This window comes from Symphodus melops, assembly GCF_947650265.1.
Source record: "Symphodus melops genome assembly, chromosome: 8".
Lineage (NCBI taxonomy): Eukaryota > Metazoa > Chordata > Actinopteri > Labriformes > Labridae > Symphodus > Symphodus melops.
This window is the reverse complement of record NC_136698.1, coordinates 17,934,197-17,958,302: the sequence shown is the minus strand read 5'-3', so window position 1 is coordinate 17,958,302 and position 24,106 is coordinate 17,934,197. Positions and strand designations below refer to the sequence as shown.

At 40.2% G+C, this 24,106-nt stretch overlaps 1 protein-coding gene across 1 annotated transcript in view; it reads right to left on the bottom strand.

Moving 5' to 3' along the window:
• cacna1ea (calcium channel, voltage-dependent, R type, alpha 1E subunit a) overlaps positions 1–24,106 on the bottom strand; it is a 90,136-nt gene that overhangs the window by 7,474 nt on the left and 58,556 nt on the right. The window contains exons 9-38 of the mRNA XM_079350473.1: positions 22,911–23,014; positions 20,525–20,640; positions 20,273–20,326; positions 19,009–19,050; positions 17,553–17,648; positions 17,237–17,446; positions 16,984–17,096; positions 16,618–16,730; positions 15,972–16,103; positions 15,305–15,374; positions 15,061–15,178; positions 14,613–14,680; positions 14,310–14,401; positions 10,747–11,622; positions 9,799–10,043; positions 9,267–9,378; positions 8,939–9,068; positions 8,330–8,389; positions 7,537–7,643; positions 7,112–7,208; positions 5,703–5,863; positions 4,975–5,112; positions 4,250–4,451; positions 3,998–4,162; positions 3,213–3,323; positions 3,039–3,119; positions 2,689–2,874; positions 2,426–2,517; positions 1,315–1,477; positions 1,091–1,218 (exon numbers count right to left, since the gene is read on the bottom strand). Of these exons, the coding sequence (XP_079206599.1) occupies positions 1,091–1,218; positions 1,315–1,477; positions 2,426–2,517; positions 2,689–2,874; positions 3,039–3,119; positions 3,213–3,323; positions 3,998–4,162; positions 4,250–4,451; positions 4,975–5,112; positions 5,703–5,863; positions 7,112–7,208; positions 7,537–7,643; positions 8,330–8,389; positions 8,939–9,068; positions 9,267–9,378; positions 9,799–10,043; positions 10,747–11,622; positions 14,310–14,401; positions 14,613–14,680; positions 15,061–15,178; positions 15,305–15,374; positions 15,972–16,103; positions 16,618–16,730; positions 16,984–17,096; positions 17,237–17,446; positions 17,553–17,648; positions 19,009–19,050; positions 20,273–20,326; positions 20,525–20,640; positions 22,911–23,014 (4,382 nt within the window). The remainder of the gene's footprint in view (positions 1–1,090; positions 1,219–1,314; positions 1,478–2,425; positions 2,518–2,688; positions 2,875–3,038; positions 3,120–3,212; positions 3,324–3,997; positions 4,163–4,249; positions 4,452–4,974; positions 5,113–5,702; positions 5,864–7,111; positions 7,209–7,536; positions 7,644–8,329; positions 8,390–8,938; positions 9,069–9,266; positions 9,379–9,798; positions 10,044–10,746; positions 11,623–14,309; positions 14,402–14,612; positions 14,681–15,060; positions 15,179–15,304; positions 15,375–15,971; positions 16,104–16,617; positions 16,731–16,983; positions 17,097–17,236; positions 17,447–17,552; positions 17,649–19,008; positions 19,051–20,272; positions 20,327–20,524; positions 20,641–22,910; positions 23,015–24,106) is intronic.

Here is a 24,106-nt window from a genome sequence, read left to right as displayed (position 1 = left end):
ACTAAATATATAAAATAAAATAAACAAAAAACTTAAAAGTCATATCATATTATCATATACCCCCCCCCCCCCCACCAATTATGAGAAAAGTCCATCCTCTCTGTCTTTTACCTGCTCCACTTATTAGAAAATCTGTGCTCAAACAGGCCATTTGGAGATTTTCCCTTCACGACATCACAAGAGGCAGTAACCTCTCCCTCAGGTGGGTGACACTCCCACAGCTAGTTGTTTGTTCCGCTCTCTAAGTCTGCCTTTCAACAGTAAACAATCGGGCGTGATGCAAGAAAGCTCAAGCCATATCCCCTTACGGAGATGGACGTGGTCAGCTACACACGGAAACATCCAGGGCTAGAGGGGTTTAAAGGCATGCTGACAGCCAGGATAAAGGAGAGGCATGTTTTGGTGAGCTCTGCTCTTACACGGGTTGAAAAGGAGGATAATATGTAACCTTTAACAGAAAAGTGAACACTTCTAAATCTAAAAACAGAAACCGGAATTGAGAAAAATTGATCTGACTTGTATTATCATTTCATGGTTTTATCCACGTGCCTTCTGTTAACATACAGTACATGAGGCAAAGGGTATGACCAATACTGCAGCCTGTCAGTAGAGGGAGCTCTAAATATTTAGAGATTTTATGTTGTCCATGTTTTTATACAGTCAATGGTCCACAAGAAGGCTGGATGGGCTCAGCAAAGAGGCTATATGTATCCTGTTAAAAATATGAGTTCTAGGACAACGTAACATACAAAAAACATTTCAATATCTCTATCAAACAGGTATAAAAATACTTTTTCAGTTCTTGAATATGCCTGACATAATCTTTTAAGGCTAGTATGACGAGACAGAACCCCCCCACCATAAAATATTAGAGACAATGTCAGTTGTAGCAAATGTGAATTAGAGAGACTTTCTGTTACCCTCAGAAACAGGTGTATTTGAAACAAACACCATAATTAATGGGGTTTAATTTAGTAAATTTAAATCCTAAAGCCTTACTTGAGAATATATTTTAATATCACTCAAACTCGAAAATATGTTTGTTAAATGATTCACTTCAGATACAATGCAGGAAAAAGACAACACTGACCAGGCAGCGCGGTCATACTCCCCCCAAATCCGAACAAACTCATCCAGATGATGAGGACCCAAGATGGAAGAGTCTCTTGTTAGATACTCAAAGTTATCCATGATCACAGCTACAAACAGGTTCAGCATCTGCACAGAGGACAAACGGCAAACACTTAAAACATGTTGACCAGGTAGGCACACCAGAGGTATATTTTCTGTAACACTCCAGTTTCCTTGTCTTACTAGGAAAGAGCTGAAGAAGATGAAGGAGACAAAGTAGAAATAGGCAAAGTCAGAGCCACAGCCCCCCTCCTGGTCAGGCGTTGTGACTGCTGGGTCTTTCTCACACTTCTGTCCTCCCAGACAAGACAACATGATCTCCTGCCATGACTCCCCCGTGGCACTCCTGGACACATACATCATAACACACCCAGTAAGGAGGAAGAGGAGGAGGAGGAGGATGGTTAGAGCTCTAACAGTCCAGATCACAGTTTATTAACAGTTATGTCTGCCATCTGGAAGGTGCGATCAAAGCTTCACACCGGATGTTTCAGAGACGGTGTGAGCCATTCAAATGTGGAACCTTGATCTCCAGTGTAGCTTACGTTGTCTGTACATGCCATACGGCTGGCCTTTTGAAGCCTTCAAATAAGAATATAACTGTTTCATATGGTCCATCTTCTTAATTCGGGTATTACCACAGCTCCAGTTTCTCACATTATTAACAGCCAAAGCAGATTAATGGGATTTGTATAAAGTTTATATGCACATATGTTTGTATTTTGTCCTATCAGAACAAACTTCAAGATGGAGAAATAAACACACTCGCAACACTCTGCGCATGCTCTGCTGCGATAACACCAACGTACCTTTCTTTGTCACTCTCTGTCGGCGCGCAGCCCTTAAACTGTACTGCTTTTGGTGAAAAAGAATTTCCCCTCGGGGACAATAAAGTCTAAACTCTAAACTCTAAACTCAGCACTTAGGACTGCAGAGCCAATGGATTATCTGACCCTCTCTGGTGAAAGCAAAATTATTTACTGATTTACTGAGTGGTCTGCTGCAGTATCTATCACCCCTTGATGCTGAAAAGGCCCTGGGGTATTTAGAAAGTCAAGTCCTACAATAACAACGCAACATTATTCCAACTACTGTCGCACTGTTTTGTGTTGTTTGGATTCTTGCTGGATCAATAATGGTACGTTATCTTCAACTTAAGCAACTGGATTTAGTACCGTCATGAGTTTTAATAGTGTTTAATGGAACAGCTTCCTCCTTAATGTCGTTGATGATCTGAAAGACAATCAAACACAAAGAAAGATTTGCAAAAGAAAAGACAAAAAAGGTGTTGTACCTGAACAGCAGCATGAGAGCGCCAGAGAAGGTCTTGAAGTTGTTGTGCTGGGTAATGTGAGTGTTGTCATTCAGCTTTATGTTCCCAAACACCTGAACAAGTTAAACACACATATGATGAAACAACATAAACAAACACATGAGATGAAACATTGTAACAGTTAGTTTTGTTTATACTTAAACTTATGCAGCTTTGTGATAAACATGACATTTGAACACTGTTTCCAAAGACAGAGAAAAAGATGAAGCATCTGTGTCTCTAACCTGCATGCCAATGATGGCATAGATGAAGAAGAGCATGGCGATGAGCAGGCAGACGTAGGGCAAAGCCTTGAACGACTGGACAAAGGTCCACAGCAGGATCCGGATAGTGTAACCTTGCCTTAGCAATTTAATGAGACGAGCTGCTCGGAACAGCTTCAAGAAGCTCATGTTGAACGTATCAACAAACTGAGACACAGGGGAGGGAAGCTTTTGTTTACTGGATTTCTTTGTAAAGAGAGATCAGCTTGTTGTATACAAAAAAATGTCATTTAACAACAAAATGGGGTTATATTCTTTTTAGTGTTTCAAAGCCTGTTGGTATTGTTTGGTTAGAGTTATTTTCTTATTACCTGCAAATCAACAACAATCTCTGTGATGCTCCCCAAAACAGTGATGAAGTCAAAAATGTTCCAAGTGTCTCGAAAGTAGTTCTGCAGAAACAGTAGAGATGCTTTAAGACCTTTTCAAATATGGTTGTGAATTAATATATAGGCAGGCAGCTGTATGTTGCTATTTTCTCTCACCAAGAGGCCGAAGGCCATGATCTTAAGGACACACTCAATAGAGAAGAGAACAGTGAAAGCTGTGTTCAGGTGCTTCAGTACAGCCTCATAAGCCGGCGGAGCAGAGTAATACTGAAAACAGAAAGGCAGCAGGGGTTAAACTGTATGACATGTGCAGTGTGAGAAAAAAAAAAAAAAAGCATACAGTATGACACCAGTCTGATATCAGTGTGAACTTCTGCTCCCTGCACAGATACAGGTTGACGGAAGATTCCTCCAGACCCATAAATAGTCCCTTAGTCTCTGCACCTCTCATCTGCGGCACTATAAAAAGAGTAATTCCTCTGGGGGCGGCAGCCACAGTTAATGAGGTCATGTTAAATAGCAGCCTGTGGACATTATAGATCAATATTTAATACAGGCTGAGTCACCCCGCGCCTGTCTGTCTGACTGTCTGAACAACCTGTACAGCTCAAGAAAAGGCCAACATGAGAAATAAACACTGCTGAGAGAGAGCTATAGAGAAAATCCAAATGAGAGCAGTGCGTTTGGTTATAGTGATATGTAAGATGGACGCATGAGTTTTCAACAGATGTCTTAAGTCAGGAGTGATGCATCATGGTTTATTTTTAAATTGTGTGACTTTGAAAGTGTTAAAAGTCACAACATGCCGCTCAGAGGCAACACTTGGTTTTTTTTATCGCAGCAAATAAAGAAAATTTAGTTGCTCTCTCGTTTTTAATTATAAGAACATTTATTTATCTTTTCACTCTTTTGTACATAAATCATTCTCTTATCTTCCTCACCTTCATCATCAGAACAATGGTGTTGAGGGCGATCATGGCCAGAACGGTGTACTCAAAAGAGGGCGACACCACAAAATGCCACAAGCGGTACTGGAAGGTGTGCCGGTTCTGGGGCATGTAACGGGTCAGGGGCTTGGCACTGATGGCAAAGTCTATGCATGCTCTCTGGAACACAGGGCAGGAGAGAGAGGGGCTGAGAAAAGCGACTAGCTTTAAACAAAACCCAAGAAATTCTTTCGAGACTTTCCTCACCTCGTTCTTTTCCAGGCTGCACTCCTCCATCATCTTATCGCCCTGTTCCTGGAAGGTGATGATGATGAGAGCCACGAAGATGTTGACAAAGAAGAAAGGAAAGACAACAAAGTAGATGACGTAAAAGATGGACATCTCCATCCTGTTGCCGTGGCTCGGACCTCTGTCCTCCTCCGTCACGTCTACTGAGTGCTGCAGAACCCTGGAGGAGCAGACATGATGCTTCTGCCAATACTGAAAAACTCAAGAATCCCAATTGAAAAAGGAGGTATCACATGGGTAGAACAAATCCATCACGGTGAAGACGTCAGTGCTTTGCTTTCATGAAATACACTGTGTTGCAAAAGTTGTGAAATCAAAATAAGTATTTGTTCAGACAGCTGTTAGTTTGAGTGGAAACTGGGTTGATATGGGATTTTGTTTTTGTAAGAAGAGCATGTCTTTTTGAATTATTTCCACTGCAGCAGTCAGTTAGCTTGGTTCAGTACATTACTTTACTACAGGCACGGTTAGTGAATGCTGGTTAAACCTTGTGAGATAAATTGTTAAGTGAATCACATATTATTTTTCCTTCATCAAAAGGTCAGATTTAACGATGTTAAAGGTTACACTGCAAATAAAAATAAACAACGATGAAGAATTAAAATGGTATAAAGGAAAACTCCAGCTTCCTTTTTTTCTTCATCCAGCATCAGAATGAGCACTCAGTCCACTCGTTCACTCACTGAGGCCAGCCCTCTCCCGTAGAGACAGTGAAGAGAGTGAGCAGAGCCCAGATGATGTTGTCGTAGTGAAACTCGTGTCTCTTCCAGTCTCTCCTCTTCATCTCTTTCTTGTCCTTTCCGTAGTCAATGTAGTAACCCCTAGAGCAAAAGGGAAATAAAAGTACCGAACAAAAGTTACAGGAGCAGCAACAAAGAGCACTTAAAACAGTACGAAGTCACAGTGACAATGATAAAGAGTCTGAGTCCGTAATTAATTCACATTACTGCCCGGGATAAAGAAATGAAGGGGAGAAAAGAGAAAGCACTTATTAATACATGTTAATACTGTCTTTGTCTGTTGTTTTAGTGACAGAAGAAGTTAAAGATGAAGAAAGAGGAGAAACAAACGTCAAATAATAAATTTATTAAATGCAGATTGTAGTTGGGTTGAAGGAAGAAGAAAGAAAAGGGGGAAATTGAAAGAAGAAGAAAAGACAGATAAAAGAAATGGAAAAAAATGAAAGGGGAAAAGAACAAAGTAAGGTAAAGGAAGAAGGAAGCTAGGCAAAAAGAAAGAAAGAAAGAAAAGGGACAAAGAGAATAATGGAAAGAAGAGTAGAAATGATGAAATATTAAAAGATGAAAGGAAGAAAAGAAAATGAGTTAAGGAAAAAAGAAAGGGAAGCTAAAAGGAGTAAAGAAAAAAGTAAAGAATGAAGAATCCAATTAAGAAGAGAAAATAGTATTACTGGCAGTCCTTCTCAGTTGTCTTGGAGCTGTCGGTACAGTAGAAAAACTTCCCCTTGAAGAGCTGCACAGCGATGACAGCAAAGATGAACATAAAAAGCTTGTAGACAATCAGGATGTTGAAGACGTTTTTCAGAGACGTCACCACACAGTCAAACACTGCCTGTAAGACACGAAAAAAAGAAACATAGAGGAAAAACACGAGGTTAGATCAGAGAATTAAATTCTGTGCTGTGTGTCACATTTTTAACAGCTGATGTATCAAAGTATTGATTTATGGATCAGCTATTGTACAGATTTATTATAATCTCAAAATGTGATTGCACATTTCCAATGTTTTACTTTCTGTTGTTTATCTGAATCTCTGTCAACATTGATCATGCATGTGTATACATAAATGCACACACGCGCGCACACAGACACACACACACACACACACACACAGACACAGACACAGACACACACTTTTGTTGCATTGTTGTGTTGTGCATAAGTGTAAGGATAATGAAGCTTTTGAAACATTGAAACACAGCCTTGTAAACATTCTGGGATTTGGATATTAGATGAAGTCACGTGACCGGTTAGAACACCTCGACACTGCTCCGTCTCAGGCTGCTCTTAACCCTCACATCTCCTCCTGTCTCCTCACAGACTCCAGTTTATCCGGCTGCAGTTTTAACACTTTAAACTTTACAGCAATGGTTACCAAGTTACATACTGCTGTCAAAAACATAGTCTGGTTAATTGGTGACTCTACCTTGTCGGTAAGTGTGAACGTGAGTGTGGCTGGTTGTCTGTCTCTATATATCAGCCATATGATTGGCGGATTGGATAAAGATCATGGAAGAATGGATTTTAAAAAAAAAACATCAATTTGAAATGTTTTCATGAATAAATGATACTTATCTTGTATAAGCAGCAACTTTTTCTTTTTTCTTAAATACCAACAGAAAAAAGACTCAACACAGTTGCTCTTTCCAAAAGACCACAATACAGTAAGTGTATTATCATAGTTTAAGATAATGTGTGAAAATATAATTTAGATCACCTCAGATCAAACAAATCCTCACACCACACTAGAGATCTTTGGCACGTCCCTATAAAGGGGCCCAGACCCCGTGTTAGAAACCAATGCTTTAAATGTTCCCATCCCTTCCCCTCCTGCCTTTTCTCTTCCTGTAGACAGACTAGGTGTGTCTACTGTCTACTGGTGTTGTCTCTGCTCTTAAACACACAACTATGAATGATAAGAGACCAGTCATCTGAAAGCTTTTTTTACGTTTATTACTTAATGTGGGTGAGGCCTGTTTAATTATTTTTTATAACATTTTATTTATTCATGATCAAAATAAGAATTTCAGATACAAATAATACATGTATGAAGACAAATCCAATCCAAAGTGTCTCTGACCTTGAGCTTCGGGAGTCTCTTGATGGTCTTGAGTGGTCTGAGGACTCGCAACACTCTCAGAGATTTGATGGTCTTTATGTCTCGTCCTTTGCTGTTTCTGTTAAAATAGAGTGAGTGTGAGCACCACACCATTTTTCTTACACTCTTAGATTCTTTTCTTCCATTGTATCTGTTAAAATAATGCTTCAATTATAAAAAAAAAAAACACACCAAAAAACTGATTTATGTTACAGATTTAAAAACTGTATTTGTTTTAATTAGGGAACATTTTCAAGGTTTTTTACCCCATCACATTGCTGGTGAACAGTCCCGTAGAGGTATCATCCACAGGGGGAGACAACCAGGAAAGAGGAACATTTATACCAAGAATTATAATGTAAGAAGAAAAATGTTTATGTGAGTGAGAAAATAAACATTCTACTGACGAGAGAGCGAAGGCCACCAACGCTCCCACCACCACGATGAAGTCTAGGATGTTCCACAGATCTCTGAAGTAAGAGCCGTCATGGAGGATAAGACCCTGGTCAATCATCTGAGGGCAAGTCAAAGCTGTTCATTAGAAAAAGATCCTTCTCCTCTGTAGTTTACAAGTGCAGGCCAAATCTGTGTTTATATACATCAATGTTTTAGTATCCTAAATATTACAGCATCAAGCTTCTGAGCTTGAGGACATTAATGAGCACTGGACTTAACGAAGCTCACTGTTCTGAAAGAGAAAGGTCATTCCCCTGTGGAGAATTAAGACCCCAGCAAAAAGTTTTATGAATGAATCTGAATGTTGTCACGATCATTTAAACTGTATTCAAACAAAGATGAACAATCAAAACTATACGCTTCTTGGCGATTTGTCTAATTGTGTCTAAATACTTTTTAATTTATAGTCAAATGTATGATGTCACCAGTTAAAAAACAGCTGAAAGTGGTTGCTTTTAATAAACAATAGTTGTAATAATTGTTGCTTTGACAAAATATTTAATGTCTTTGAATACACATTTAAATCAGACAATTCTACAGACTACAAATAGACACGAGATAGAAACCACAGAGCGTCCAATAACAACGTATCTTGAATGGGCAACACTTTCTTCATTTCTATGAAGCCATCTGTTCATAGATATTATTAACTCTTTAGGCAGAAATAAAAGGTGCATTTAAACTTGACCAAAAAGTATTCGCATTGATTACCACACAGTCACATAAGATATTATACCACCTCACCTTAATCACCATTTCAAAAGTGAAGACTCCGGTGAAAACGTAATCAAAATACCGCAGAACCTGCAACCAGTGTGAGACAACAATCAGACGATTAGACACATCCTGGGTAGAACATACGCGGTAAAAATGAGTCTAATTCAAAAAGGGACCAATTCTTTTAACGTGTGGCCTCCTGAGCTTTTATTCTTCGCAGACTCTTATCTTGTTGCACGGTGTGTAACAGACAGATTGGGAGAGGGTTACACTATTTAGCTGTTAAAAGTATTTATCTTCATTCTCCATTCTACATCTACTCTCAGTGTCTCAGACTCAGCCTCCTCACTCACCAGGAATTAAACTGTTCCCTGTTAAGTCCCAACAGAGACGTTGTGCCAAACAAGTGAATGAGCTGCTTATTAGAAATGTTGTCTTTTATCTTTTTCAGGCTTTTTCTGCTTAGCGTCGATGGAGGCAGCTATTAGACCCATGGCACAGATAAACAAGTGATTGATAAGAATCCCCTGATTGATACGACTGAAAGTGAAACAGATATATTCAGGTCCCTATGAAGTCATTCATGCTGTAGCTGTAAGTCAGACGATATATTAATGAATGTGAACAGGCAAAAACCTTATTCCAGTCAGAGGAGGTGGCTACAGGGTCCTCGGCAGCCAGTGCTATGCTGCTCGCAGCTATGACCAGCAGGATGCACATTTCAAAGTACCTGAGGTTGACTACGTAGTGACATGCTCGACGCACCCTAAAGGAGAACAAATGACAGAGGAAAGATGTGACACAGAGGTCTGAAAGAGGGTGCATGGTTTATCCACATGGAATAAAACACCATGAAGATTAAATTCTGAACAGCGATTGGTTGAAAAACAAAATGTAAGCGTCGTGGAGAGAAAAATGTGTCCATCCTTGTTTCCTGTGACAGAGAAGAGCTGTAGAAACTTACGGGTTATCAGACTTGAAGATGAACATGCTGTCTGGAGTCACCGGGTTCACAGGCTTCGTCTCCTCTGCGTCTTCCTTCTCTGACTTACAGGTTTCAAGGTCTTTGTTGTTGACTGAGGAATGTAAGAAGGAGGAGAGAAGGATATAAGGAGAGGAGTAGGTGCACAAACAAGGAGGAAGGCCTCAAAAAGTAGCAGAGGCTTAGTTTTCGAAAAGGCAAGCTTAATCTTAAAAATATCTGCTAGAAAAGACAGAGGCACGCAGTGGTAGGACGATTCAGAGAAATGTGGGGGATAGCTTAAAGATGAGTCAGTGAGTCATTGACTCTAAAAATGCTCAACTGTGGAGGCAACGATTTACCCGAGGAACAACAGATATGAAATGAAACATGACTGTGGAACTGCATGACCTATTTCCCATCTTTAATTGATTTCAAAACGATTCTTGAACATTTGGAGTTCAATGTGTTTAATATTTTTTAAAGCAGCAGTAGGAAGGATGGACACTGATAAGTAGTTGAGGACTTAAGTTACCTGTGATTGTGGAGAGCTCCAGAGACGACTGAACTTTGGCCATTTCGATGATCACGCTGGAGCTGAGCTGACATTTGTCGTGCTCCTGTTCGTTTTCTTCCTCCTCCTTGTTTGTCTCTGGAATGGAAGGAGGGGACGGCTCTGACTGCTGAGGAGGTTCTTCCTGAGCCTGAGGAAACCCATCACCTGTTTGGGTCTGGTTTTCTGAAGAGTCAGTGTGTCCTTCTTCACTTCTCTCACCCTGTCTGAAAATACAGAAAAGGGGAATTTAAAATGATATATGTTGTAGTCACTGTCAGGTAGTGTTGTCCTGAAGCTACCTGCCTAATACGAGTTTGTTTGCCTGTCTGCTGTATTCTCATAAAAACACACTATCTATCTGTGTAAAATGTAATCCATTTAAAACGGGCGATTTCCAGGAATGCTTATCTATCTAACCATCATCCTGCACTTTGTCTAAGCCCTCATTGTATATAAGCCAAGTCACCACAAACAAAAGAAAACAAGGGAGTTCATAAGAATGCCACAGGAAGGTAGTTTGATATGGAGAACAATGACATAAATTTGCTGGGCTCTTCTACACAACACTTTCTGAGCCTAGATTTAAACATGAGGAAGTGCTGGTTCTTGTTTTTTGGGCGAGTTCATTTGACTCTTTTTCTAATCCATCATTTCTAATTTAGAAATAAAAATTGTTCCTGACTTTTGATGGGCACCATTCCAGTCCTACTCAAAAGTTTTGAACAACGTGAACTGGAGGTTGTTGGGTTGTTTTTGGGGAGGGGGAGGGTAAAAGACAAGATTGTATTAGTTAATTTTATCTGATTTGTAAAATCCTTTTTTTTTTATTTTGAACACCCTGTTTTCAAGATCAAGATAGTGGCCCCGGTGCAATAGATTGAAAATGATAAATCTTTGGCAATATGAGCAGCTGTCTGTCTCTCTTACCTGCTCTCCTCGGGTTTGGACTTCCCCTCTTCCTTTTGGACCTCTGCTTCCTTCTCCTCGTTCTCTGTATTTGCCTTCCTCTCTCCGCTGAGGAGGAGATTTGCAAAGTGGCTACCATTTCCGGGTGAAGACCCCTGACTTCTGGAGCCGGTCTGATGGTCATAGCGAGGCCTCCTACCTCTGATCCCACAGTGACCTCCTATCTCAGGGGTCAGCATGTCAAGATTATCTGGAGGCCGAAACTTTTTTACTGCCCTGTGTTGACGCTCGCCAGTCAGTCTGGGGCTCCTGCGCTCACTGATGCTGTAGTGACTCTTGTTTACATCCAGTTTTTCACTATCTGTGCATTCAGGTATGGCCCCGGATATAGAAACATCAGGAAGGGGCACATTTGTAGGATCCAATGATTCAGGCACCAGCACTGATAATGGTGGCTCAGGTATATCACCACAGAGGGCAGCATCCACAGACATCGAGGAGCCTAAAGCCTTACTCTTTATCGATGACACTGAGGGATCTGTGAGATGCTTCAAACTCCCAGAAGTGGTGTGCTCCATGGCCTTGCGGTGTAGAGACAGGGGACGTCCAGACGCAGGCGGCACATCCTTCTCCTCGCTCGGGTTGTTGAACAGGATCTCTCGGCTGGACATCTGGCGGTGTCTCCGCAGCTGGCTGGTCCTCTGCTCCCACACGGACATGGTCATCCTTTTTCTCCTCTCTCTCCTGGACATGAAAGAGTTAGAAGGGTTGAGTGGTGGGGGTGGGCGGCCCTCCCTGATGCTGCCCTGGGCCTCGTCCAGGGAGCAAGAGTAGGTGGGCCGGCTGCGGTGGATGGCTCTTTTCCTGTACAGGTAGGGCCGCCTTCTCCGACTTCCCCTGAGAAGATAGAGAAGGAGAACATGTTAGTATCTAAAGCAGACGTCATCTTTAAGTTAACGTTCAGAAGAAGATTAATGACTTAGTGTCTCAAATTAAGACATTTGCCATAATTGTGTATGTTTTTTAGAATTCGGGTCTGAAACACCAAAAGCTTGTCGAATGTGCTGAGATGAAACTGTGCTCTTAAGGTTCTTGTTGATGAATTAATGGAAATAACCTCTGTGCAGAAAAAAGGAGTTTCATAAATGATATTGGCTGATGTTTTTTTTTTTTTTCAAAAAGAGATTTTTCTTCTCTAAAAATGAAGCTATTTACCAAATCAATGAAGATGTTTGGTGATAAATAAACAACAGCTTTGTTGTGTGATTTAAAAAAAAAAAAAAAAATGAGTAAGATGCAGAATGAAATCAGTGAAATAGTAATCATGAAAGTCAAACATGGGAGAGTTGGAAGGAACAGAACAGAGCATGAACAGAATACTTTGCAGGATGAATGTGAGACATAAATTAGTTTTAAAAAAATCAGACAGAAACAGTGAACAGTGTTACTTACTGGAGCGTGGACTCTTGTGTGGTCCGTGTTATCAATGAGCGATTGGTTGAAAACAAGACATTAGTGCTTTTCTAGCAGAGACAAAACAGGCCAAGAGACACACTGCAAATCAACTGTCCTCCAAAAAACAGCCCTTAATAGACTGTCAACGCCTTTTAGGCTGTTCAGTGTTTGCTTTCTCTTGTTAAAAACATTATCTTTGTGATTTAGATGAGTTTTATATTTTATGTGTCCTGTTTGAAACAGCGTATTTCCAATTTGCAGACTAGGGGATACATTTGGAGGAGGTCCAAAACTGCTTGGCTTGTTGCGTGTCTCCATTGGAGCCAAGCAAAACATTGACAAACAAGATGGTATCAGTATTAGACAGGATCAAACAACATTCATAAACATCAACAGTAAGCGCAACATTGATAAGATAAAGACGCATTAGGTCAGACAGAGATATTAGACAGGCTGAGCTGCAGTATGGGTACAGGTAGGAAAGACACAGAGATGGGCTCCACCAGAAAACAGAAGAAAAAGAGTCTATATTTAGATACCCTATGAGCAAAAACCACCACAGGATGCAGTTCTGATCACACCAACAACCTCAGAGCACTCATACATTAGCATTCTTCTCTGACATGCTAGTAGCACTAAATGGGCTTGGCTTCAAAATATTAGCTCAACATTATTGCAGTTTTCAAGAGCATTTGGAAGAGGGTTAAAAGGCTTCACAGTGGAAGAAAAATGCACACACTTTCCTTATATTTAAGTCTTTGGATGACTTTTTGCAGAAAACTGCGGACCTCAAGAAGCTAATGGGGATCTAAAATATACAAACAAACGGAGCATGGAGTTAATGCTACTTTTAAAATCATGTCAGTTATTGAAAATAACCGACCCTGCCTTTAAATGTGTTTAGAGTGTGTGTAAGTTTATTTTTTCTTCCTTTGATCATCCAGACCAGATGCATGCATTTCAAAAAATCTGAAATCCTTATTAGCTCCAATGTGCTTCATCTTTTCTAATGGAGCAAATGCTGTCATGCAAGTTTCTACAAGGTCAGCAGGGTCACGGGCCACTGGGGTTTTATCGCTGACATTGTGAGATGAGACCAGAAACCCTCAAAGTTCAGAGCGTTCTCTCTGAATACCAATGGCGGCCCGGATGACCCTGTGGTATTCCCATCTCCTCTATGGGCTCTGACAGGAGCCTGACCCTCAGCTGGGTACTCTCAAACTAATGTGCATCTCACGCTCTCTTTGTTTTAATTTCTACAAGGAGGTTTAAGGACAACGGTAAGGCCTCCAGAGAGAAAGGAAGATAGGGAAGGAGGTACATTAATTCATGTTATTGAATGTTGTGTTGGAAAATCGTCCACATGCCCATGCGACAAAAAAGCATGTTTCTCATAACACAGCGTGCACACAGAGCCAGAGGTCTCCACTCTTGTGCATGCACATGCACTTCAACCAGTTTAGGCAACAATGTGAAAACCATCACTGAGAAAAAGGAAACAATCTACTCTGCAAGCAGGAAACCTGAGCACTGAAAAGATAAAATCATGTTACTTTATGAAGAAAATGTTTACAGAATATTTCCAATCAAGCTTTGTTTTCACTTCCTTACACCTCTTTCCTGTAACAAGATCCACATAGCAGAAAACTAAAGTATAATACTGTATAGACTAAGTAACCCTGTCTCCATAACAACAATAGAGGCACCTCCCATCTTGGAATAGAACCAGTAGCCATGGAAACATACATTAAGCTCCAATTTAGATGAAATGACAGTGCCAGGAGCAGACAGAGGCTGGATGGTAGACATGTCTGTAAAAAAGTATCGATAAGTCCACAGCGTCAAATACTGATATTTAAATGCTCATCAGCTCATTATTAATGACCACTAGCATCCATATATAAATCTGTTTTGCATGATGTTGTTAAGTAATTCAGATGTACTGCAACAACTGATAGACAAAACAATTTGCTCAAGGCTAGCTAAAAAAAATCATGTGAAGTGTTGGCATGGCAGGTTACTTCTGCTTTGCCATTTTTAATAAAAAAACCCTGGAGGGAGAAGACAGTGGGAGGAGGAGGAGCAGGAGAGGAGGTCAGGCAGGCAGGGCGGATGCACACAGTACTTACTCTGACGACATGAACGAGGACAACGGTCCAACTTCCTTTGCCTTCTGGAGAGCGTGCTTTTGGTTGAACGCTGCCTCTGCTTCCTCCTCATCCTGACAAAAAGAGGACAAGATGATCGAGTTTTCATAATTAAAACAGCTGTTATATGTACATGATCGAGTTTTTATAATTAGACATTTTGAGAGAAAACTGACATGTCGGAGAGGAGAGATTTTTAAAAACATGTAGTGTTTAGTAACAGTCGAACAAGAATTAAAGACTGAGTTTCTTTTACATATTTTCTGTTTTTTGCTTTGTTGTTACCTTGGTGAGTTCTTGTGCATTGGCAAGATTATCCACAGCAATGGCCAAAAAGACGTTCAGCAGAGTGTCTGGTCATATAGGACTTAAGGACCGAAGCAAAGTGCAAAAAAGAAAATCTTACTTTGAACAGGTAGAAGAAATGCAGATCCGACTTGAATGAAAATGAACTCCTGAGCGTGCATCTCTGCAGCTCAGACATTCTGAATGATGTAATGCACATTTAGGGTAATAGAAAATCCCATTCAGTATGGGAAATAACAAACAGATTGACGTAATAAATAAAGAGAAAAACTAAGACAAGGAATCCAGAGCCTAAAAGAACGTAGTCCAAAAACAGACTTTTTGTGAGTTTAGGTTACCTAAGCATTAGGCATTAAACCTATATATATATATATATATATATATATATATATATATATATATATTGCAGAAGTGTAACAGAGGATACAGTTTCCAAACAGTGTGAGCACGATAAAGTAGATAGAGGACCACATGCCAGACTTCACTCCTCCTTGAGAGCGAATACCGTTGTACATAACTTCATTCCAGTCCTCTCCAGTCAAGATCTGGAAATATAAACCCACAACACCTCATAATATCATCCACACAAACCATCCTGAGCATCACTTAAGCTGAGTTATAAACTCTGTGAAGCAGAGAGGATTCGTCAATTGTCAGGTTTATTTCCAGACCTGAAAGACAGTCATGATGGCTGCAGGGAAGGTGTCAAAGTTTGTCGGAGTGTAGTCCTCAAAGATGAACCTGTGAGAAGGATATGACACATGAAAATCCTTAAAAAAAGCAGAGCCAGGTACAGTTTTTATTTAGTCTTTCAGTTGGGGGGAGAAATCAATTTTCCTCCTCTCTTGCTGGCTTTTTTTTTTTTTTTTACAGCATACTCTGTATTCTGGAGGCCAGTTTGTGTCTACCTCTGCCAGAATATATATAAGTGACAGCTTGTTGGAAACAGCTTTTCAACTCAAGGGAAAACTGAGCAGCAATAGCTGTGTGTGTGACAAAGGCAGTGCATTAAATCACAGAGTGTCTCTGTATAATGAAAACAACAGTAGACAGGACTTAGGACAATCTATTCTCCCCTCTACCATTTCTGTTCAATACAGATGAAACCTAGTGATCCATGCAGACTTCTTTATGTTTGGTTTATGTTTGTGAATGTGCATTCAGTAGGATTCTAGGATTTGTGCAACCAGCCAAGTGGGAAACTTTAACAGTCTTTGTTTTCTGCCTGGGTGGTTCCTCGCTTTATTCAATTTCTTTATTGACTCAGAAGGAGTGGTGGACAGAACTACAGGTAATTGTATTTCTCTTAAAGGGCCTTAGGGATATGTTTAACTTCACCTGCCACCGAAGAGCTGCATGCCAAGGAGTGCAAAGACAACGATGAAGAGGAAGAGGAGGAAGATGAGGGAGATGATGGACTTCATGGAGTTCATCAGAGAGATGACCAGATTTCTCAGAGATGCCCAGTACCTTTAAATCATCACAATATCACAATGATGAATTTTGAAGTGGTGAATGTTACAATAAAAAAGCAGAACAACTGAATCTCCATCCAAAAACTTTCAAAGTTCTGACAAACAAAGTAACATGCATGGAATAAAATAAGATATTTCTGGTTATACTATTGTACTGTAGCTTGTGAGTCTGGCGATGTGCAAATGCTCAAAGATATAAGTAGTTTTTTAAACTGCAGGCCAATGACAATACTTCACAAGAAGAGATTTTATTTCTGGTTTCATCTTGATTTAAGATGGAAGAAATTGTTGGATGTAAGGATTTGGTTGCCAACTGTATAAATACAAGTATACAACACAATATTTCAAAGATCCCTGATACAACACAGTTGTATCCAACTATTGTTGAACAAAATAAAATATACATCAAAAACGGCACATTTCCCCAACATGACTTCTTGCCTTGAGACAGAAGTGAAATGTTCCTTGTTAATAGTAGCAAGCATTCTAACAGATGGTACTGCACTAACTTGGTGATCTTGAAGATCCTCAGCAGACGGAGAGCACGCAGGACACTGATGCCAAAGGAAGTGCCGGGCCGGAAGAAGCCCCACAGTACTTCAAAGATGCTGCCAACAATTACCTACAGAGATATACAAAAGGATATAAAGAAATGTATTTAATTAAAAGGTATATCAGGAATTAAATCCTCTATTTAAACTAAACAAATGAATAAATGTGAATTTCTATTTTACACAGTGACAAGAGAGAAAAGATAAACAAGTAGGGATGAGGCAACAGACGACAACAGGGGGAAATAAGGCTGATCATTCATAGTCTTTAACAACAATAAATTGGTCTGGTGAAACACATAGAGAGGGAGACAGAGTACTGACACTGCAGTCAAAGCAGTTAAAGGACGAGTGGAAGTAGAGACGAGGCCCCAAGCTGTACATCTTCAGAAACATTTCAGTCAGGAACAGAGCGAGGAACAGGAACTCTGCATAGTCTGCAACAAAAACATTTTTGGACTTTATACACAAACCCTTTCAAATACATGGTATCTGTTGCAGTGGCGTCATAAAGGATATAAACAGTGACACCACTTCTCAATACTTTATGGCTTTCCTTATATGGCGTTGGACTCACAGAGGAAGGTGGACAGCCACAGAGGCTGATTGTGGTGTACAATTGCCACACACAGTGTGTTGAGAGCCACAAGGCCCAGCACTGTCCAGTAGAAAGTTTGTGTCTTCACCACACGCCGGATGGAGATTCGAAGGAGACGCTCTTTGCGACGAAAATATGCTGTTGGACCCCGTTTGGCGCTCCTGATACTTGATCTGGCCATAGGGATGCCTGCGGGGATCAAAAAGCGAGAATATGTTCCTCTTTGGGCAGCTGCAAAGCTAAGACCTATACTTTATGTGCCCATATTTATGTTTCTGTCTGAACTTACACTCACCCACAGAGGCGATGTCGCCATATTGTTCATCCCCTGGTTGTCCTCGATGCACCACATCCATCCCTCTCCTCTTGATAGTGGTGGCTCTCTTTAACACTGCAGAGAAGATTGAAAATAAAATGCCCCAGAGCAAGCTGTACAAACTGCTCAACCAACACGTTCAAGAAGTTTAAAGGGACGTACTGCAGGGATAGAGACACAAAGCAAGCCTTTTTGCAACTTTAGCAGGATTTTTTTTTCTCTCATTTGCATTTTAAAGTGCTGAAGAAGTCAATATAATTGGACTGTTTGCTGATCTTTTTTTGTCAACAAAGCCCAAAGATATATGTCTGGTGCACGGCCACCCTTACATTTAAAAACACTCACGGTTAGACTCAGGCAGTATGCAAGTATGACATGAAATCAAAAAACGATAAAAAGATAATGATGAAGCAAATGATAAAGAGAAATCACAGTAAGCATAATCTGCATGAAAATCTAGCGTCTGTGAAGTTTTAGCTGGAAGGGAAAGTTAAGATCATTAACCCTGCAGTCAAATGAGGCATGTGTAATGATCCATGCAACTGAATGCATGACTTTTACCGCTATTTTTTGATCTCTTATGACAAACCATGCTCTCTGGCTCATGCATTTCTCTAATTCCAGCTTCAAGTGCTGTCGTACAGTAGCAAGGGACAGGACATGCAGTGCACACATGCTGGATTTAGTGAGATGAGTATGTGTTCACCTTTATCACTGACTGGGGTTTTTATGATTACCTTTCTTAAAAGGCTGAAACACCCCCTGATTCAAAGATACACCACTGATGATGTGTCCCAAAATATACATCTTTCCCACGTCTGAGATACAGCTCTCATGCCACTCTCAACATCAAGGCAAACCTCACGTGTATTACCACCCATTGGCACAATGGACAGTTTTCCATCATGTCCCGTGTTTCATGATTCTATCCCTCCTCCCTCTAGCACCTTCCCAGTACCTTGTGATTTCTGAAAATCACTTACAGTCAATATTTGCTTGGGGATTTTTTTTCAATAAGCCACTGATCAAACACACCGAGTAAATGAAATACAAAAATAAAACTGCTGTCATTTTACACACATGCTGTACACAAGTGTTTGCGAAAGGCAGGACCAAAAAATCCTGACAACACACTCACACATTACAAGCACATTCATGCTGCAGCCTTTTCAGACCAATGGTTGCTGAGGCAACAGCAGCGCGCCACATTTCTTATAGGCAGATCGAGCCTCTGCTCTGTTTTCTCTCTATCTTTTTTTCCCCCAGATTTATATTTACAATTCATTCGACTTATAGAGAAACGTACAGAACGAGTTTTAACTGTCCTTTTTCCATGTTCAAGCCCTGCCTCGTGCATATTTAAGTGGCAATGCGTGTGAAATATGAGATGGAGAAGTTGGTGAGAGAGGGAGAGAAAGCAGAGGGCGGGTCTCACCATATGCACCACCTGTACTCCACTCTGGGAGACTCCTGAGAGCTGCCAATCAATGAACATTTAATAAAAGCCCTGTTGCTTTAATGAGGAGGAAATGTCAAAGTACAGTAAAGCGGGTCAGAGGAGGCATTAAGCTATCTTTTTGGGTCTCATGTGTAGTGGCAGGTTTAGCACCATCAGTAAGTGATCTTACTTAGTGCACCATGGCAGTAACAAAAAACTGGGCAGTACAATAGCTTGAGTTGTTATATGTTCAGGATCAATTTTCGGTCTTTTGATACTGGTAAACTTTTAATGTAATAGATTTTTTTTGTCTCTGCAGATACATTTCAGACTCCCCCACCATGGTAGGAGCTCTATGAGGCTGCAAAACAACTATGTTAACTACAGCATGCCAACAAAGACACAACTAGTCTATAATGCTAAAATTTAAGACACATGCTCGCCCAAAAGTTTATCCAATTTCCCTATGACTGATACCCACAGTCTATGCTTAAGTTTTTGTACCATGTTCCACATCTAAGTTTTAACCTTTTTTAAATCAATGATAAACAAAAGCATTGGAGAAATACCTAATTTGACCAGGTGCTGTTTGTGTATAAAGATTGATGATTAGCAGAAATGTTGCTGTGCATAGACATAGTTTTGCTTTTTGGCTCCTCTCACATTAGCATGTTAAAGGGTTAACAATCACCACTGGTCTGGTAACATGCTGATGCTATTCATGTTATGTTAACAATGCCTGCACACTAACCTTTGCTAATTATCTCGTAACACCAATTACAGCTAAAGCTCATGGGAATATTAATTTGATCAACAATAAGGTACTCGGGAGAAGTCAGGAAAAAACAAACTCATTAAGATTCCCTATTGAGGAACCATATACTGTTTAACATTTCTTGGGATCAAACAGATGTTGAAATATTTTAGTCTAGACTGCAGTGGTGGACCGCCTTTACACTGCCATCCTTTTAGTCTTGATGAATCAGCTAGGGCTCAGAAGCATGGCAGCTGGTATAGGGCTAAAAATTAAAATCAACTTTAAAAGAAAGTCTGAGTTATACTTATGTCCGTATCTTTTAAAGTATTTTATAAGTAAACCTGTAAAAAACACATAGGCCTACATAATAAAGCTTCAAACAGCCTTTTAAGCACATTTGCATTATAGCTACATGCCAACAGACAAAATGTAAAGTTTTGTAAAGACAGCAGAAAGACAACATGAACAATGTCATTAAAAGAAGAAACTACATTTCTAACTTACCATCGAGAGCTGAAGGTCCGTGAGTCTTATTTTCTTCTGCAAGCATCACTTCCTCTGAAAAGTCACAAAAACATTAGAAATAAGCACATAATGGCGATGATGGGAGGAAATATACTGGCATCAATTCAAATGTCCAATATTTACTACTCATAATGTTAGACTTTCAGCTGAAGTTGAAATATTGATTGTCTCTCTCTTATCTAGAGCAGAATATCCTTGGTTTCCCTGAGCTGTGTCGGGCACTAAAGCCACCTGCTCTGTCGATCCAGGCCCGGTAGCCATTGAGCTCTCTCTCAATTTGCTGTTGGCGTCTCAGCTTCATGAAGGCCCTGCGATTTTCCACCCTCTCCCTCTCTTTGGCAAACTCCCTGCAAAACCAAACCATAGAAGCATTTATTTAATGTTTGAGGAAACAGTTGTACAGACACATGTATTGTTCACTCAACCACAAAATGAGACAAGAGGAGAAAGAGGAGAGGAGAGACATCAAGGCAAAGAAGATTTCTTCTTTCCCAATTTGGAGATAATGACAATGGATACCCAATTAACCTTTTGTACAACTAATTAACTTGTATAGACTTAAACATTGTTTGCTGAAGCAGCAGGGTTTGGATATAAAGCAGCTCGCGACTCAGAACTAGTCAGTGAAAAAACATTGAATACTGTTTTATTCTGTCTTGACAACAATACCAGCTGACTGATGCTTTGTTTGTTTGAAGTATATGTGCCTTTTGCTGTGTGAAAACGTTTATCTTGTCCCAACCTAAAACTAATCTAAAAACTCTTAAGTCGGGTCGCCGGTGGCGCAGCGGCAGTGCGCGCAATCCCATGTATTGAGGCTATAGTCCTTGCGCGGGCGGCCCGGGTTCGCAACCGGCCCGTGGCGTCTTTCCAGCATGTTTCCACGATTTCCTACCCTATCCACTATCCTCCTCTACAATAAAGGTTTGAAAAATGCCCAAGATAAAACCTTTACAAACTTAAGTCAGTGACGTTGACCCTTTTTTCTGTGGCACATAATGCTACCACTACCAGAGAAAGCAGTACTGGTCCTCGCGCCACAAACTTTAGTCACAACCAATAAGCTGAAATTAATGGACAGAAAAGTGGTGAATTAACAAAGGTGACTACGAACATGTATTGAAACTTCAAGTCTTATGTATACCCGAGGAAGTCATATTTAACATGTGCATGCTGATTATAAGAATTCATTATTTTTTACCTTTAAGAATCCACAGATTGAAATGTGCAGGATGAGCTTCAATGCAAACTTATCAAATTGTGTCTTAGATTCCCTTGCAAGGCCAGAGGACCTAAGAGAGTGGCAGCAAGAGTCCTAAAAGTCTGTGCTGAACAGCTGGCAGGGGTGTATGCAGACATGTAAAACACCTCTCTCAAGCAGGAAATTGTCCCTAAGACCTTTAGACCATGTGTTTACATATAGGTGGCTGCATATATGAAAAAAAACACCTAACCCTAAAAAAATTCTAACAAAAAGTTTCTCAGCTGGTTTTTGTAGTATTAAGTGTCCTTGATAACATACTAAAAGTTTACCAAGATTTGACCACTAGAAAGGTGTAATTTTCAAGATGGTGTCCAAGATGGGCAGAAAACCCTTAAAATATCCTAACTCTTTCATTTTTTGACCTAGCCAAGTAATCTTGATGTCTAACCCCATGTTTTCTGGGTCTATTTTGCGAGATTACTGTAAGGTTTTATCTTGGGATGAACCAGAGATGCAAACGATTTCACCTGTAACTCCTACTCAGTACGTGTTTTTGGTTACACCCTTTTTTTGCTAAAACACAGACTTGACATTCAATGTAAAAGTTATTGCACCCAAAAGTAACCTAAATTGTTGTATAACTTTGATCATAAACAACTGAATCAGCCCGAACAGAGTCACTAATTTCCTTTTGAATAAGATAATATATATGTAATGCATCCTCTATAGATGTTACTGAGTATAAAAGTGATCACCCAAAGTGATCGACCAATCACCTGCTGAATCAATTCACATGCAGAAAAATAAAGTTTATGTCAGAGCTGCAGGAGGATAACTCATAGTTTGAGTCATTGGTGAACCAAGCTGGAGCGATGCACTCATCCATGGTAACGAAAGAAACAACTTTGGAGAGTACTGCAGCATCAGATATCAGAATCAGTATATCTGATGCTGCAGCACTCTGCAAAGTCTTTTACAATGTTGAACCGAGTGAAAGAAAAGGTGGACACGAAGAGGGCAGACCTTATCACAAGCTCAAAAACCAGCCAGCTGCTGCTGACAGCCCAAGCTCTGATCAAAGCAGAGCGTACAGGATCTTGGAAGACGAACTTGCGCACAATGTTGGACTGCCTGCTAATATTTTCCACCGCTGGGCACTATAACTACCTGAAATCGGCATATTTCTACTTCCAAGTTATGTGTCAACTCGAAACAAGACACCCTGATGTACATGACAAGTTTTCCGGGGGTTTCCATGTGATCCGCTGCAGCAACCAGTACTGGGCAGGCCTTATCAGGGTGGATAAGGTAATGCAAAATGTATCGATTGTCTCTGGGCTAGTAATAAAACCAGCAAATCAAACATGCTTCTTAATTTTGTAAATGACATAATAACAAGAAATGAGTACCCACCCAGACAAGACCCCAAGCACCAGATTCAGGACAAAAAAAGATCCAATGATGATAAGAGGGATGAAGTAGAGCCAGTTCCAGTTGGGACCCAAGGCATCATCAGCCTGAAACATCAAAATAAGTTCTGAAGTCAGTAAAATACAAGGCAGAAATGAAACACAAGCCAGAAATACCAAAGTGTATAGGTGACGTTCCAGTTCAGGGCAAGCCATTGACCAGAAACATGTGTACTGATCTACTCTGGATAAAGAGCGTGGAGGAAAAGCTGGTGTATAAACCTATATAACAACAGAGTACAGCACCACTACTTTACAGCACCTTGACCTCAGAAAGTGTTGGTGTATCTCACTGACTACAAACATCATCAAAGTCAGTCTCTTTGGTCAGCATTCATACTTCAGCAGCACTACCGGAGCATATTGTCTCACCTCCAATCATCTTCACTTTAGGCAACTTAATACAATGCCTGTGACACATCCTTTGCCTTCATCCATCTTAATAAAACAATAAGAGCATGCAGAAGCTGCCCTCTAAGAGAAAGATGTGTGTTAGTGTGTGATTGTCAGATTATTGTCTGAGGTCAAAGAAACTTGACTTCCGACCTCACAGTGTAAGGTTTCATACATCACACAAGAAGTTGAAATCTCTGAGTGGTAGATAGAGAATAACAGAATTAACACAGATTAGTACATTCTCATTTGTTCCCCAGTAACCATGCAAGACTTTGTGTAGTTTATCTCGTGTTTATTATCTGTTTTTTAATCATTCACTAATTTATAATGTTGGATAAGAAGTTTCACACTACTTACCCCTTCACTAAAGGTTAACTAGTAGTAAGTTCCTCATTTGTCGGCCAGCCGTCCCCCCAAGAATGCAAAGAACTGTATGTGTACCTTATTCTAAAGTGTTACCTAATGCTGTTTGTCCTTCAAGGTGCTTTGGGACTGTGTTTTATCAATCCAATTAAAAACTCCCTTAATCCAATTCCACAGGTCTTCTGAGGAGTGCCTTGAACCTGGAGTTGTGTTTTTGAAAAGGGATCAATACTGAACTTGAAACACTAAATAATTGCTGCAAAAGCTTTTTGAATGACAGCCCACATTTCAGGCAAGTCTTCACATGGCAAACATGCCCAGAATTAATTTTTTTCTTTGGAAAATGTGTCCCTGATTTTTTCTTGTTCAACTCTGTGTTCC